The sequence below is a fragment of the Diaphorina citri genome, unplaced genomic scaffold (assembly GCF_000475195.1).
Source record: "Diaphorina citri unplaced genomic scaffold, Diaci psyllid genome assembly version 1.1 scaffold4, whole genome shotgun sequence".
Lineage (NCBI taxonomy): Eukaryota > Metazoa > Arthropoda > Insecta > Hemiptera > Psyllidae > Diaphorina > Diaphorina citri.
The window spans coordinates 462,571-479,278 of NW_007377443.1; the positions used below are offsets into that span (position 1 = coordinate 462,571).

At 40.0% G+C, this 16,708-nt stretch overlaps 1 protein-coding gene across 1 annotated transcript in view; it reads right to left on the reverse strand.

The window, feature by feature from the left end:
* LOC103522333 (dynein beta chain, ciliary-like) overlaps positions 1–16,708 on the reverse strand; it is a 73,747-nt gene that overhangs the window by 10,260 nt on the left and 46,779 nt on the right. Inside the window, exons 50-74 of the mRNA XM_026829949.1 lie at positions 16,422–16,523; positions 15,746–15,920; positions 15,111–15,272; positions 14,572–14,639; positions 13,765–14,070; positions 13,313–13,440; positions 12,480–12,592; positions 11,619–11,812; positions 10,573–10,672; positions 10,505–10,519; positions 9,321–9,520; positions 8,557–8,713; positions 7,722–7,910; positions 6,965–7,129; positions 5,744–5,977; positions 5,077–5,203; positions 4,500–4,633; positions 3,872–4,003; positions 3,271–3,427; positions 2,849–2,991; positions 2,171–2,340; positions 1,376–1,514; positions 1,096–1,176; positions 788–849; positions 440–625 (exon numbers count right to left, since the gene is read on the reverse strand). Coding sequence (XP_026685750.1) covers positions 440–625; positions 788–849; positions 1,096–1,176; positions 1,376–1,514; positions 2,171–2,340; positions 2,849–2,991; positions 3,271–3,427; positions 3,872–4,003; positions 4,500–4,633; positions 5,077–5,203; positions 5,744–5,977; positions 6,965–7,129; positions 7,722–7,910; positions 8,557–8,713; positions 9,321–9,520; positions 10,505–10,519; positions 10,573–10,672; positions 11,619–11,812; positions 12,480–12,592; positions 13,313–13,440; positions 13,765–14,070; positions 14,572–14,639; positions 15,111–15,272; positions 15,746–15,920; positions 16,422–16,523 — 3,639 coding nt within the window. The remainder of the gene's footprint in view (positions 1–439; positions 626–787; positions 850–1,095; positions 1,177–1,375; positions 1,515–2,170; positions 2,341–2,848; positions 2,992–3,270; positions 3,428–3,871; positions 4,004–4,499; positions 4,634–5,076; positions 5,204–5,743; positions 5,978–6,964; positions 7,130–7,721; positions 7,911–8,556; positions 8,714–9,320; positions 9,521–10,504; positions 10,520–10,572; positions 10,673–11,618; positions 11,813–12,479; positions 12,593–13,312; positions 13,441–13,764; positions 14,071–14,571; positions 14,640–15,110; positions 15,273–15,745; positions 15,921–16,421; positions 16,524–16,708) is intronic.

The following is a 16,708-nucleotide window of genomic DNA, read 5'->3' on the forward strand; positions in this document are numbered from 1 at the left end:
TACAGCAGAAGACCTTGCTTGGTTATAAAAAAAAGAAGAGGGGGAAAAAAAGTAGAGATGTCAGCCGCGTTAACTTGAAAGGAAACGTGCCTGCCTTGTAAACGCTAGGTCGCAGGTTCGATTCCCACCCGGAGCAAACTTTATCCTACAACGATAAGGTTCGTTCTCGGAATTGGAGCACGCCATAAAACATGGCAAAAGTCCCTTGCCCCTTCCAAACATAGAGCTATTAATATTTCTCTTGACGTCGTTGGAAACAAAGAGAATATTGAAATAAAGATCTGACAAAGGATTTTCAGTATTCACCAATAATATAATTTGATGCTAGCTTATTGTCTAACTCTAAAGCCCGGCTGGCTTTCTCCGATTCTGACCTCCTTAGGTTAAACATAAATTCAAATAACACAATCCCTTTTTTAGCTCCTTTCTTCTCACTTACTTTCCCTTCCGGATCAAGTTTCGTCCAATCAGATTATCAAGCACCGGATCCACACTCTCTCCTATGTTCTCAATAAGTAGTACGAATCCGGACATGACTGCTTTCTCTATTTGGTCCATCACTCGCTTCTGACCCAGTCGAATCACAGTAAGCTTATTTCCGTAACGATGGCTTTCGCAGGACTTCCTGAAATCGGAAAATGAGAGAGCAATCTACGTGTCAAATTTCTGGAGAAGAAAGATTTGATGAGAAAGAAGAGGACACGGAAAGTAAATAAGTAATTCTTGTCACAAAAATGTCGTTCCACGCTAAATACACCACGCTACATTTCATGACTTGAACTCGAACCTAAATCCTCGAGATCCAGAGTCCACCGTGCTAACCATTACACCACTGAGTTTGGTTAGTTCCTGAAAGTGCTAGAAATAACATTTTCTAAAATTACTCCGTGAGCTCTGTGGCACCTATCAGGTCATTTGGTAGGATCTCGTCAGTACCTAAAGGAAGACGAGATTTTGTATGAACGCCTAATATTATCTTAAGTATGCAATGTGGAAAACATGATTACGAAATATTCATTTCCCCGTCACTATTATGAGTATTGACCAAGGGGACCAACCTCAGTGCCTACGCCACTACCAGAAGACTGTACCTACCGGTAGCGATTCCACAGACACGAGGAACTTAAGTGACACCGACTCCAGCGCCTCCTGCGGCCACTCATGGAACCAATCTATCTGAGTGCAGTGGCAATTTTTCATTAGTTTTTCTGTTTGTTTGATCGGTTTTGATGAAATGTAGAAAAAATTATTTAGGTATACAAACGATAATTGAAAATACGTCGAAAATTGATTTCGCCTAGTGGTTACCTTCTACGAGACATAACATTTTTTTTCTACTCAAGAGTCTATTTCGAATGAGAAGAGTAACTCTTACCTTGGATTTCTTGATGGTAGGAAGCCAGAATTTGTTGAGTAAATCTAGTCGGTAGGATCGAGTAAAACATCCTACGTACGAGACAAATGCTGTCACCAATAGAATGTCTCCGGGTAAAGTCAGAGCTGATTGCTGGAGTCTGGAAAATAAAAGTTAAAGATATCACTAACATGAGAATATGAGAAATTAAAGTTTAACAGATATGGCTAAGAAAGTGGTGATGAAACGTTAAAAAAAGTCCTGATAGAAAATACTAACTGGTACTAGCCGCTTGCCCGTGCTTCTCCATGGAAAATTGATAATAACCCGAGATGGGTTTAGATTTCGGCAAAATCCTCTCTTATTGCACATTGTTTAACAGATATGGCTAGATGAACTGTAAGAAAGTGGTGATGAAACGTTAAAAAAAAGTCCTAATAGAAAATACTATCTGGTAGTAGCCGCTTGCCCGTGCTTCTCCATGGAAAATTGATAATAACCCGAGATGGGTTTAGATTTCGGCAAAATCCTCTCTTATTGCACATTTAGAACATGTTAGGAACATTCCTACCAAATTTTAGCTTTCTAGGTGTTTGGGTTCTGGAGAAAGAGCGATCAGTGTGTGAATGGATCTCGCTGTATAAAGTAATAAAGATCTGATGCTATGGAGCAAATTCAGAAGCGTTTCAGTTGTTTTTAATGATATTGACAGCGTGGGGGGCGTGCAAAGCATCAAGTTTAAAGCGCATTCATAGACCAAATAATCGATATTGATCAACTGTAGCAGTGCAGCATTATCAAAAGGTGCAGCATTACCCCAGCACACTATCTTTCCATCTGACATTCTCGGAGGCCAATCCATTGACCAATCTGTCAGCTAGATCGATCTTCTCAGCACATTCCTCTGCTTGATTCTGACAGAACAATTTCTCTTTCACCGCGGCGTCGAATTTATCCGTCAACTCTTGTAGAGTAGCTTCCAGAGACTGGGGAGGAAATAAAACAGAATATAACTAAGCTAACTTCGGATAAAAACGGAGCGGAGAGCATAGAATATCAGGCCCGTCGCACATTGGAAACGTAGCCTGAAAAACCAAACTATGAAAATGATAGAAAGTTGGAAGCGACTTAGTTTCCAATCAGCGACAGGCCTAAAGTATGTAGCGGGAAGTGACAAATTCAAATCACATAGAACTGAGTATAAAGCTCATATTTCCTCCAACTTAGAGGCAGGAAACTGGCAATATATCCATGACCGCTGCGCTGCAGAGTTTTAAGCTGCATTGTAATCTATAATTATTGATGCAAATAAACAAATTACAAATTACAATTACAATAGCGTGAGATTGTAAAGATATATGAGTATCTGTCAACTTTAGTTGCACTTATAGGATAAGACTTGGACATTATCCTTTTAAACTTCCAAGTTCTCCTTTCAACACCGAATCCAAATTGACAATACCGCTCCAAGTAACTTATCCCCGGGAGCCTTACCGCAATTTTGGCCTTGAGTTCGGCAAGTTTCTGGGACGCAGCCGCCAGTTCTGCATTAGCTGCGGCCAAAGCTTTTCTCTTGGGCTCTACAAATGTCCACACGTTGTAGAACGTGATAATGTTGATCACCCATGCACAGAGACCTGTGGAATATAATAGAAAAATAGAATAGACCTTTTTTATCCTGCTGGGATAGGACTGAAAAGTCCCTTTAAATAAGTGCATAAGGTCTTAAAAAAAAAAAAAAAAAAAAATGTACCTACCTTGGTACCGCTTTCACATCCATGCCTATCCTGAACGGAAAAGTCTGGTTAGAAAATTTCCGCCCTGGCCGGGATTCGAACCCAGCACCTCCAGGTTGAGAGTCAGTGCTCTTGACCACTCGGCCACAGAGGTGGGCAAAGAGCATAAGGTCTACATACCTGCCGCAGCACTCGACTGACTACGAATGATATCCGGTTTGAAGAAATCTTTGCTCAAAAACTCCTTAGTAGTATATCGTACAATTTCTGGGTGAATATTTTCCTTGTCGTATCGCTTCAGGTTCTTCAGAAACTCATCCACACTAGCCATCATCGCCTGGAATATACCGAAGAGAAAGAAATGTCACTTGGCCTGACTTGGCTTATGAATAGAATTGGCTAACAGAGAGGTTGCTACTAAAGATGTTTCAGGTGAAGTTTGAGAGAGGGAGGGAGAGAGAGAGAGAAAGAGAGAGCGAGAGAGAATGAAGAAGTATAGATTCGTAGTAGAGCAAAAGGATACCATTAAAAGGAGAAAATTACCTGGGATCCTTTCCAGCCAAGATCTTTGGGCACTTTTCCTTTTTTAGAAGCCATGAGCACGGCTACAGCATCGCACACCGCTATTACACCTTGAGGAGGTGCCTTCAGTGCTTTCAACTCGGTCAAGTTGTGGAGGGAGAGAGAGAGAGAGAGAGGGGGAAGGAGAGAGAGAGAGAATGAAGAAGTATAGATTCGTAAGTAGTAGAGCAAAAGGATACCATTGAAAGGAGAAAATTACCTGGGATCCTTTCCAGCCAAGATCTTTGGGCACTTTTCCTTTCTTAGAAGCCATGAGCACGGCTACAGCATCGCACACCGCTATTACACCTTGAGGAGGTGCCTTCAGTGCTTTCAACTCGGTCAAGTTGTTCTAAAATCATATGAAAATATGATTACAATGCAAAATTGGTTTGGAGCACGACATAAAACATGACAAAAGTCCCTCGCCCCTTCCCAACATAGAACTATTAATATTTCTCTTGACGTTGTCGTTGGAAACAAACAGAATATTGAAATAAAGATCTGACAAAGGATTTTCAGTATTCACCAATAATATAATTTGATGCTAGCTTATTGTCTAACTCTAAAGCCTGGTACCCACCAGCAACATTTTCATCAGAAACATTGTTTCTCAACAATTCAGAAATATTTTTGCAACAATTTAGCATTTTTTTTTTCTTTTTTTTTTCACTCTAGACTTATTTCTAAAACGTTTTTCGTGGCTTTTATTTATTATGTGGGTAATAGATTTCATCTTGAAATTTCGAGACATTTATTTCGCACCAATTGCTCAACTGTTGAGAAACAGATGTTTCCGGTTGGTAATTCACAGTTAAATAGCCGAGGACCCGGACAAAAATAGATACCTTATCCAAAGTATCCAAAGCTTCTTGCGCAGCCACCAGAGCGGGTTCAGCTTTCTCCAAATCTTCAGCACACACTTTCTGTTTATAGCTCACGTCTTCTTCTATGGCCCTCACTTTTTTCTCCTCGTTCCCCACTGAAAATGTCAAATTGAAGGAAGTATTGCATGAGATGGAAATTTGTTTATTAAGACCTATTTGTGTCCGATATATTCCATCAGCTGGATTTATTATTATTATTTTATTAAGACTCATTAATGTCCAACGTATTTCTATACCGCAAAACATTGAAACTCTATTCAAAATGTGCAAAGTAATCCAGAAGTAGGTGTATAAACTTCCCAATAAGACAAATCTCTAAAGGGACTTTTCAGTCCTATGGTGGAAGTATAAACAAGTGTACCACGTAAACCTAGGGCTTTTCCTTCCGAGATTGCACCTTGGTTCTATTCTATTCTTTTTACTGTTCCTCCTTTTTTTAGACTGCTGGGGTAAAGGGAGTTAGTTTTCAGTCTGCGGACAGGATAAACTAGGTATATTCTATTTAATTTCTTTTCATCCGACAAAGCAAAGGACTCACCAAAAGACTTCTCGTTGGTGACTTTCAATTGTTCTTTTCCGACAATCTTGATCAGATTATTGGCCTTCTCAGTCTTCTCAGCCACTTCCTTGTTCTTGACGTCCAAATCTGCCTTAAGTCCATCGACCTGTATTGAGGAAATGAATAAAACCCTTTGTAGCACTGTCAAATTTCAACTTGGCGGGGCGGAACGCTATAGCGCCCCTTGATATAAACCCTTTGCAGCGCTGTCAAATTTTGAATTAATGGGGCGGAGCGCTCTAGTGCCCCTTGTTCTCAACCCTTTGTAGCGCTGCGCTGGCCACATATTTTAATTTTATGTCATTCCTTGAGCTCTCTACTCTGTTGATTAGCCAGCCTAGTTAGCTTGGAGGGACTTGGAGGGTAGCGCGTCTGCCTTTAAGCGCTAGGTCAAGGGTTCGAATCCCGCCCGGGGAGGATTTTGTACTGAATGGAAAAGATTCGTTCTCGGAACGGCTGGTTTTATCCCGAGCAGTTACAGTCCCCTCTATCAAACCTCTTAAACAAAATAATAATAAACAAACAAATTAAAGGCACATATTTAAGGAATAAAAAAAGGGACGAATAGGAGAAGATTTGAGTCCAAAGCGATAGAGACAGCGAAGCAGTCAAAATTATACCACTACAAATTAAATTATGCCATTACCTGTTGAGCACAGCTCACGAGTTTCTGCAATCCATTCTGGAATCTCGTTATGCCGGACTTATTATCGTCGAATTTGATCTTCAGCAGTTTTGCATACAGATCGATCTGCTCAAGGAAAGACTTGGGTGTGGTGTAATTGTAACGACGCTCGTTCAGTAGATAGGACACGGAGATTTGGTTTACCGAAGAGTGAACATAGGCCATGAACACAGCACATGGCTTTCGCAGGACTTCCTGAAATCGGAAAATGAGAGAGCAATCTACGTGTCAAATTTCTGGAGAAGAAAGATTTGATGAGAAAGAAGAGGACACGGAAAGTAAATAAGTAATTCTTGTCACAAAAATGTCGTTCCACGCTAAATACACCACGCTACATTTCATGACTTGAACTCGAACCTAAATCCTCGAGATCCAGAGTCCACCGTGCTAGTCTTCCTTCTCTCTTCGATTTCGGGACGATAAGACCTTAGTAGTTATAGTTCCCTCTATCAAACCTCTTCAAAAACTAGTTAGATATTTCTACCATCCAGTCACTCATCCCGGTTCTCCCTTTAGGTAAAAGCCGCAGGTCAACAGGACACGAAGGATAATTGTTGGAAGTTCTTCATCGAGCGATGTCGTAAGATGATCAAATGCATCCTATGTTTCTCTCCTGTGGGTTCTACGCTACGAGTACGAGCTAGGAAATTCCCGGCCATTGTGAACTGCACTCAGATAGATTGGTTCCATGAGTGGCCGCAGGAGGCGCTGGAGTCGGTGTCACTTAAGTTCCTCGTGTCTGTGGAATCGCTACCGGTAGGTACAGTCTTCTGGTAGTGGCGTAGGCACTGAGGTTGGTCCCCTTGGTCAATACTCATAATAGTGACGGGGAAATGAATATTTCGTAATCATGTTTTCCACATTGCATACTTAAGATAATATTAGGCGTTCATACAAAATCTCGTCTTTAGGTACTGACGAGATCCTACCAAACGACCTGATAGGTGCCACAGAGCTCACGGAGTAATTTTAGAAAATGTTATTTCTAGCACTTTCAGGAACTAACCAAACTCAGTGGTGTAACATGTCTACATGTACATACATGGAATAAGACTCTGGAGCTTAATTCAGCGCAGATGGCTTATATTACGAGCGTTACCTGTAAAAGATACTATGATACCAAAAAACAGTTGTGACATCTTTTAGACGTTAGACACAATGCACAAAGACCTTTTTTCATACCTGAGGATCGATCATCAAAGGCCACCGCTGACTGTTGACCAGAATAGTGGCATTCTCAGTAGACATACGATCGTTAGGTAGACCTTCGTTATTCCAAAAAGCTATAGTAGCATCATCCGTTAACATTGTGAGGGGATCTAGGTCTGCCGTCAGAGGAATCTCGGGCTGAACAAAATGAAATTAATGTTATAACTCGGCAATTTTTCATTAGTTTTTCTGTTTGTTTGATCGGTTTTGATGAAATGTAGAAAAAATTATTTAGGTATACAAAAGATAATTGAAAATACCTCGAAAATTGATTTCGTCTAGTGGTTACCTTCTACTAGACATAACTTTTTTTCTACTCAAGAGTCTGTTTCGAATGAGAAGAGTAACTCTTACCTTGGATTTCTTGATGGTAGGAAGCCAGAATTTGTTGAGTAAATCTAGTCGGTAGGATCGAGTAGGACCCGTTTCGAACCCGTTTTTTTCCCTGTTTAGGATAAAATCTACCCCGGGCAGGAATTAAACCCGCGGCCTAGAGCTTCCAAGGCAGACGCGCTACCAACCAAGCTAACTAGGCTGGCGAGTTCAAGGGTGAGTTTCATGCTTTAAGATCTGACTCATTGACCGAGTATTATAGGCTTAAGACTAGGGGCAACAGCCCCAAAAGATGGGTGAAGCTTATACGAATCTACCTATGGAGGCTCCCTAGGGGCCCTTTTTATAGGATCCAAAGTTCACTGAACCACTTATCTATGAAAGAGGAAAGTTTTACCTCAGCAGCAATATTATTGACAATATTCTCAATCTCATCATCCGTGAACAAATCAGGCACCTCTCCAGACGCCAACATATCGTTGATTATCACCAGGAACTTCTCATCTGCTACCTGCGAGTCTGTCATGAGGAACATGATGCCAGCATTCTTCAGACCAGCTTTCAGATACAGACTGGCTAGATCAATCTGAAATACAAAGGTTTTATCAATAATAAGTATCTGAAATTGCCCACCCCTGTGGCTAAGTGGTCAAGAGCACTGACTCTCAACCTGAAGATGCTGGGGTCGAATCACGGCCAGGGCGGAAATTTTCGAACCGGAATTTTTCGTTCCTGGATAGGCATGTGCATTGAAATTATGCGAAAGCGGTTCCAAGGTAAATCTCTAAATTACATCCAAAAAATACAATAATATATTAAATAATATTGTGAGAGTAATCTGTGACTGGTATGAATGTACTGATCAAAAAGAAATGCTTTGATGAGGATCGCACGAAACAAAGACAAAAATTCCATTGATTTCCAACCTCAAATAGGAGATTAGGAGAGGCATGTGAAAAAGAGGGTTGTGGCTTTTGGAATTTGCCTACCTTAGTAGCATAGTTTGCAAAATGGGTACGGCTGTAGAATTTGCCTACTTCAATGGAATTTCATCTTTTTTTTACAGAAACAACTACAATACTAAAATTATACACAATTTATCGTCACCGTTATTTATGACGAATAGGATTCAGTTGAACATTCTAAAGAACCCCTTTACACCGCGAGTAGACCGATTCATTCTTACCTTTAGATCAGGAATACCGTAATTCTTCTTCAGCTGTCATTCTTACCTTAAGATCAGGAATACCGTAATTCTTCTTCAGCTGTATCTGGAATGGTTCCAGGGTTGATATAAAGGCTGATAATCTACTCAGCGATTGTTTACCGCTTCCTCCTACACCGACTAGTAGGGCGTTACCTCGTGGTGCCTCCATGATACGGTTGATCCTGCAAACCAATATTTGAAGTAAGGCGAAAACGGTTCTGAGGTGGGGGGGAGAGAGAGAGACTGGCCTATTAATGCTGTGATTTACCAACTCGGAATTGAGATGAAACGAGGATTATTGTTTCATGACAAATTTTTAGCAGTAAATGGTTTCTTCAAATTAAATTGATCCCAAGGGCAAGGAAAACCTAGACCCCCTGTACTTAATAAGCAGGTTAACCTCGGATTGAACTCAATCCTCAGACAATCCACGGTAGTAAAACTGGACCTAAGTCGTTTAAAAGAATAGCTCTAACAAATCTACCAATAGATTTTACTACCTACCAAGACAGTATGAGAAACGTGGCGTGGAGGGAGGGGGTAGACATTTTGGCTTCATGACTTGAGACACGTGTGAGTTACTTACCTAAAATTTATTTTTCTTACCGCTTTAGAACTAAGGTAGGGTGGTAGAGAAGGCCTCCGGCGTTAACCTCGCTTGGTAGTTACCTTCCACTCAAGAGTCTATAGTTAGAGTTACGTGTACCAGTAATAAAAATAAAAGGCCTCTTTTTTTTGCTGTGAAAATTGATGAAACGTTTCAAGTTGATTTTTCTCGGTAGCACTTACCTACAGATATGAGACATAGCATCTTCAAACAGTACCAGGTTCATAGAGGCTACTATCTCATTATAAGAGGTCATCGTCTCAGATAGAATCTTGTGTAGGGTGGCCCAGTCTGGCATTTTCATATACTTGGGATCTCCCACACACTCTACGAAGTGACAGTAGATGAGCGGTTTGTCCATATATTCGTTCTCGGGCATTTCCTAAATGAGAAACGGGATTAATAGATAGACCCTATCCTCAAAAGCCCTAATCTAAAAAAAAAAAAAAAAAAAACTCCCTTTCCAAATAAAGAACTTTAATGTTAAGAAGAATTTCGCGCATATAAACTCGTTTTTTTTTTTTTTTTTTTTTTTTTACTTTATCATGTGAGACAACCTTTTTAGCTCCTGAGACCATATGAAAATCCCGAAAAACATGAAACTCTATTTCGTGTTAATATAGGCCGGGCGGCGCTTCGAACTCTTGACGTTCGCGGGCCTCCCGCCTTGATTAGCGACTTTACCCTTATCATTGGTTATCAGTTTAAATATAGGACATGGACAATCGAAAACTGTAATGAAAGATACTTACGAGATTCAGAAAGACTGCTTTACATATAAAAGAATGGATATTTACAACAGAAGTCATGTGCATTGTATCAGACATGTGGTCTAATAGAATCATGATGGGTTAACGTACGCCTATTTTATGCTGCTGTTTAGTTATTTACACAAAATGTGTTTTAAATTGCTGGGAGTTTTTATAAATTGTTCTTTTAAAGAGGTTGCAAACGACAGACAGAGAGAGTTACTAAGTTACCAAGAGAGAGAAAAGGTGATAAGACAACACAAAGAATTGACATGGAAAAAATATTACCTATATGAGTAAAATATGGGTCAAAAAATAATTATAATTTTGATAATCTACAAATCACATTTAGACAAATGAAAATACAAGAACATGATGGACTGATCTCATATTAGAAGGTACATTAATGTCTGTTTAAATTAAAAGATAGAATTATTGGTAGAAATAGTTCAAGAGATAGGCATGACAGCATGATTTCAGAGACTTATGATTTCTTTGAACAATGATAATAGAACAAAAGAAAGATATGATATTTACAATGAGGGAGTGTGAACACCTAAAAGTCGAAGCATATTATGTACAGGCCACACACACAGATAGAGGGTGTTCAGTCTTACCTCAAATACACCTGCCTGTGTGAAATATAAGGAGGATTAGAATTTTGTCGCAAAAATATTCTAAATGCGGTGTTAATAACAGATACGGGGAACTTGTTAGCTGGTTGGCCCAGATGTTGGGATAGGATTGAATAGTAGATCTGGTACAGGGCATCCGAACCAGGGAAACTACGAGGGGGCAAAAAAATAGCCAAATTAGGAATATGTATTTCGCAAAGCGATTTCGTAATACGGATGTTTACGTTATTGAGGTGCGAAAGCTGTATTAACTATTTACGGTGTTATTTACGATTTTGCCAAGAAGGAAAGTGATCATAGAAGGATTTTTTTTTTAATGTGGAAAAAATAGCCAAATTAGGAATATGTATTTCGCAAAGCGATTTCGTAACACGGATGTTTACGTTATTGAGGTGCGTAAGCTGTATTAACTATTTACGGTGTTATTTACGATTTTGCCAAGAAGGAAAGTGATCATAGAAGGATTTTTTCAATGTGCCAACCAAAAACAAACACCAACCACCGGATTCAAAGTCCGTCAGTAGAATAGAACCACTTCCAAGGTTGTTTAACCAAAGATGTTGTTGTTGTTGTTGTTGTTGTTTTAGCGACTTCAGCTGTAGCCGAATGGTGATAGCAGGATAAAGAAAAAATACATTTTATTTATCTTAACAAAATATAATAGAATAGAATGGACTAAAGAAGACATTGGGACGGACCTAGGGTTTCGCTTTACCCAGCATAAAAAAACTTGAACAGCCGGGAAGCAAACATATGCTTACCTGAGTGCAAACACATAGAAGTGTCTCTGCAGTCGAGGTTCAATAGTGAAGGATCCTTTTTAATGTGCCAACCAAAAGCAAACACCAACCTCCGGATTCAAAGTCCGCCAGTAGAATAGAACCACTTTCAAGGTTCTTTAACCAAAGATGTTGTTGTTGTTTTAGCGGCTTCAGCTGTAGCCGAATGGTGATAGCAGAATAAAGAAAAAAATATATTTTATTTATCTTAACAAAATATTATAGAATTGAATGGACTAAAAATATTGGGACGGACCTAGGGTTTCGGGTTTACCCAGCATAAAAGTTGAACAGCCGGGAAGCAAACATATGCTTACCTGAGTGCAAACACATAGAAGTGTCTCTGCAGTCGAGGTTCAATAGTGAAGGATCCTGATGTAGGGTTCATAGCTGAGACAAACATGATGTTGTGAATATCCTTCAGACTTAACTTCTGCCGGTCATACCAATGCTGGTAGTCCATGTATTGACGAATCACAGTGTGAGGCTGCACTGTGCCATAGGCGTCCACCTTGGAAAAACGAGATAATAGAATATGTCTTGTTTAACCTGTCCGAAGGGGACTGAAAAGTCCCTTTACCCCAGGAGTCTAAACAAAAAACTGTGGATACCGCGACCAAAGCCACAGATATCGCGAACAAACCGCAGAAACAGTAAATATACAACGCGAACAATCCACGGACACCACGAACAAACCGAGGATAACAGTGCACTCAAACTCGAACCTTAGCTATTAGGCACTCAAAATATAAGCCTTGGCTTTGAGTGCACTCAAAATCTATAAATTAGTTTTGAGTGAACTGTTGGGTCAGATAAAAGGTTTCCGAAAACGAGATAATAGGATATGTCTTGTTTAACCTGTCTGAAGAGGACTGAAAAGTCCCTTTACCCCAGGAGTCTAAATAAAAAACCGTGGATACCGCGACCAAAACCACAGATATCGCGAACAAACCGCAGAAACATAAATATACAACGCGGACAATCCACGGATACCACGAACAAACCGAGAATAACAGTGCACTCAAATTCGAACCTTAGCTTGAAGTGCACTTAAACTCGAACCTTAGCTATTAGTGCACTCAAAATATAAGCCTTGGCTTTGAGTGCACTCAAAATCTATAAATTAGTTTTGAGTGAACTGTTGGGTCAGATAAAAGGTTTCCTATGGAGCTCCTTACTTCTGGCATATTCATGTCGTCCACAAAGTAAATCATGGTTTTGTTGCCCGGGGGACCAAAGTTTCGGCCTGCTTTCTTTTCCAGCGGCTTCTCTAGGACTTTCTGCAACATTTCTGAAATAAAAATCATATTGTTTTAAATTAGTGGTTAGATGGATTCAGTAACTTTGTGAAGTTCCATATGAATTGCTAAATTAGTGGTTTTTACCGATTTCTAGAAGTACATATTATATATAATAGGAGTGCTTATTTATACTGTTCGCATAGAATTGAACAGTCCCTTTACTCCAGCAGTAGGCTACTACTATTACTGTGGTCAAATTCTCAAATAATATTGAGAATGAAATTCCATGCCTTGGCTGGGATTGAACCCACGCCCTCCTGTTTACCAGGCGAGCGTCTTGATCACTACACCACCGAGGCAGATGGTGTAGTGGTCAATCGGTTCTCGGTTCGGTCAAGTATCAATCGGATATAACTTACCTGACGAAGTATGATGGATTCAGTAACTTTGTGAAGTTCCATATGAATTGCTAAATTAGTGGTTTTTAGTTTTTACCGATTTCTAGAAGTACATATTATATATAATAGGAGTGCTTATTTATACTGTTCACATAGAATTGAACAGTCCCTTTACTCCAGCAGTAGGCTACTACTATTACTGTAGTCAAATTCTTAAATAATATTGAGAATGAAATTCCATGCCTTGGCTGGGATTGAACCCACGCCCTCCTGTATACCAGGCGATCGTCTTGACCACTACACCACCGAGGCAGATGGTGTAGTGGTCAATCGGTTCTCGGTTCGGTCAAGTATCAATCGGATATAACTTACCTGACGAAGTATAGAAGTTGAAAGGTACAGATGTCAAAGCATACGTCTCAGGAGGAAGAGAGGATAACATCTTGTTGATCAGAATGGATTTGCCGGACCCCGCATTACCGATTAACATCACTGGTTTCCTGGGGAGAGAAAATACATAATATATTCCTTATCGTTTTTTCACTTTCTATTAGCTACATTTCAGTTTGATAGAGGGACCTGTAAACTGCTAAAGTCCCGAAATCGCAGAGAGAAGGAAGACAGGAAAGGAAAAAGCTAGTCGTTCCGAGAACGAACATTATCCGTTCAGGATAAAAATCACCCCGGGCAGGAATCAAATCCGCGGCCTAGCGCTTACCCTCTAAGTTAATTAGGCTGGCCGTTTAATGTTCAATAATCCGGACGAGAAGACCTCATTTATACAACAGAACACACAAGCAAATCCCGATTCGCATTTGTTTTACCTTTTGGGTATGAACAGATTCATGAAGTATCGGACCCGGGTCGTTTCAGCCGTGTCCACAATCTGGGACTGCAGGGGTATGTCCGGGTCCAGCTCAAACTCCAACACCATATCCGTCCACGGCAAAAACTTCTTGGTTTCCTCATGAATGAAATAGTTGAACACGGGCCCCGTAGCCGGGAACTTGACGGATTTGAACTCGTTAATCCACCACTTGGAGAATTCGTTACGCCAGTCTACCAACTGGTCTTGGAACGTGGCCGATCCGAACGCCCAAATGCACGCGAACACGAAGTAGATTTCATACCTGAGGAGAGTGGAATACATGAAATCAAATCATGAATTATTTGTGGGTGGTGTTGTTGTTGTTCTAGCGGCTTCAGCTGTAGCCGAATGGTGATGGCAGAATAAAGAAATAACGTATTTCTTTTTTTAGAGACATAGAGTAGATTTGTCTAACTGTGGGTCTAGAAACAGGAAGGAGAACAGCTAACCCTGACCAGCCTAGCTAGCTGGCAGATTTTCAAAGGGTTCGCTCCGCTTTTAAAGAATAAGCACAAGTCCTCACGATGGTTGACTGCGGTTCAGGTGGTAAATAGTCAGATAGTCTTTGTGGGCATCATTGCGGGTTATCAAGATATGTGGCTTTTTCACTTTGAATGGACAAACCCTTGTGGGTATCACAGCTTTAAAAAGTGACCCTAGTGTGATACCCACTCAAGGAGTTTCCTGAGTAGAATAAAGATATCTGTTTATCCTTTATTTCGACTGACTAAGATCAGAAGGTAGTATATTAAACAAGACTTACCAATCTTTAGGACAATCCTTGGTGATATTAGGAGGTACCAGTAGACACTCCAGTAGAGAGCATAACATCTTATTCTAAATTTTATTCTATTTTATTCCCTTATTTTTTCCAATGTGGGAAAGGAAAGAAATGATTTTGTCAAAGCAGACATTTTCAAAGAATTGAATTCCCATTTCGTTTAATATTGCGCCACAAACCTGTACTCACCAATATAAGGAGTAAATAGGCTCAACACTGAACTTCATTCAAAACACAGAACTAACAAATCCAAAGATAAAAAAAAAGTTTTGATGAAAAAATAGTGATATCCCTCAAAAGAACATTTCGTGTTGAAAATTAAACGCCAAGAAAATATTCATAGTTTAAGAAGCGAAAGGTATCAAATTTTTATGACAAAATGAGACAATCTGCAGGGGCTCAAATGTGATTTTGGTAATTATCTTTTTAGAAATCAGTTTTTGGCGTTCAATTTTCAACAAGAAAGTATTATTTTTGGGGGGTGAACTCGTATTTAAAAAAAGAATAAAATATCTACTTACGGCGAAAACCTTCTTTATATTTTCAACAAGCATTTTGTTGAAAGTTTCAATGTCCTTCTTATCTACCATCTTGTCTCCGTAGACACGCGATGCTTCATGCATCCAGAGCCTGACTAGCTGACTGCTGCTCCGTACACAATCACCCGATGCAAATAACATTCCCTATAAATCAACACACGTGGAAAAGTATCGTCTAGCTAGACTCCAGTGGTAACTTTCTCACCTAACATTGAGAAAAAATCCTTTGTGTTGAAAATCTGAGGAGATCGATTTAAAAAGTGCATTTTTTTTTTAGTAGAAAACCTTCTTACCTATGAAATGTCATCAAAATCGGACTCAGCATTGGGAGGGGAAAAAATATATACCTAGTTAGAATAAATACAATATCACCAAGTTAAAACTTGGATCTCATTTTATCTTCGACTTCGTAGAAGCTTAACTCATCCTTTAGGGCTCTTGGCCCCTACACCTAAGCCTCGGAGTGGGGGCTTTTTGTCTATGGAGTTAAGCTTTATCGTCGCGTTGACTTAAAACGTGGTAAACTACATAATTATAGCTCAATGCTCCCATAATCTAAATCCTGTGGTAACTTGACCAGAATGAAATCTCGCTCCGATCAATCAAAAACATATTACCTGGAATACATTGTCCAAGTCACGCAGATTCCAAATATAGTGGAACTTGACAGCTGTGGGCAGGAATGTCTGAGCTAGCTTGGTATGCATTCCTATGGCTAGTTGTAGTACGAGGTCCGCGGTGTTAAAATCAACACACGTGGAAAAGTATCGCCTAGCTAGACTCCAGTGGTAACTTTCTCACCTAACATTGAGAAAAAATCCTTTGTGTTGAAAATCTGAGGAGATCGATGTAAAAAGTGCAATTTTTTAGTAGAAAACCTTCTTACCTATCAAATGTCATCAAAGTCGGACTCAGCATTGGGAGGGGAAAAAATATATACCTAGTTAGAATAAATACAATATCACCAAGTTAAAACTTGGATCTCATTTTATCTTCGACTTCGTAGAAGCTTAACTCATCCTTTAGGGTTCTTGGTCCTACACCTAAGCCTCAGAGTGGGGGCTTTTTGTCTATGGAGTTAAGCTGTATCGTCGCGTTGACTTAAATAATAATAGCTCAATGCTCCCATAAACTAAATCCTGTGGTAACTTGACCAGTGAGAAATCTCGCTCCGATCAATCAAAAACATATTACCTGGAATACATTGTCCAAGTCACGCAGATTCCAAATATAATGGAACTTGACAGCTGTGGGCAGGAATGTCTGAGCTAGCTTGGTATGCATTCCTATGGCTAGTTGTAGTACGAGGTCCGCGGTGTTAATTTGTCAAATAGACCCATGAGTATGTTCTTCTCCGACTCGCTCTCCCGAGTATCTGTCCAACTCAGTACGTAGCTGAAATAAAAGGAACCCTAACTTTTAGAGCCACCGGAGGTAGAACGTTGAATGCACCAGTCCTCAATGTATCACTGAGGTTAAGCAACGTTGGGTGACTATATTAACAAAGGCGTGCTGCTGGCTTTTCCTGGCCCCACGAAGAGCCTGTTCCCACTTGTCGTGAGTTTCATTCGATTTTTTTT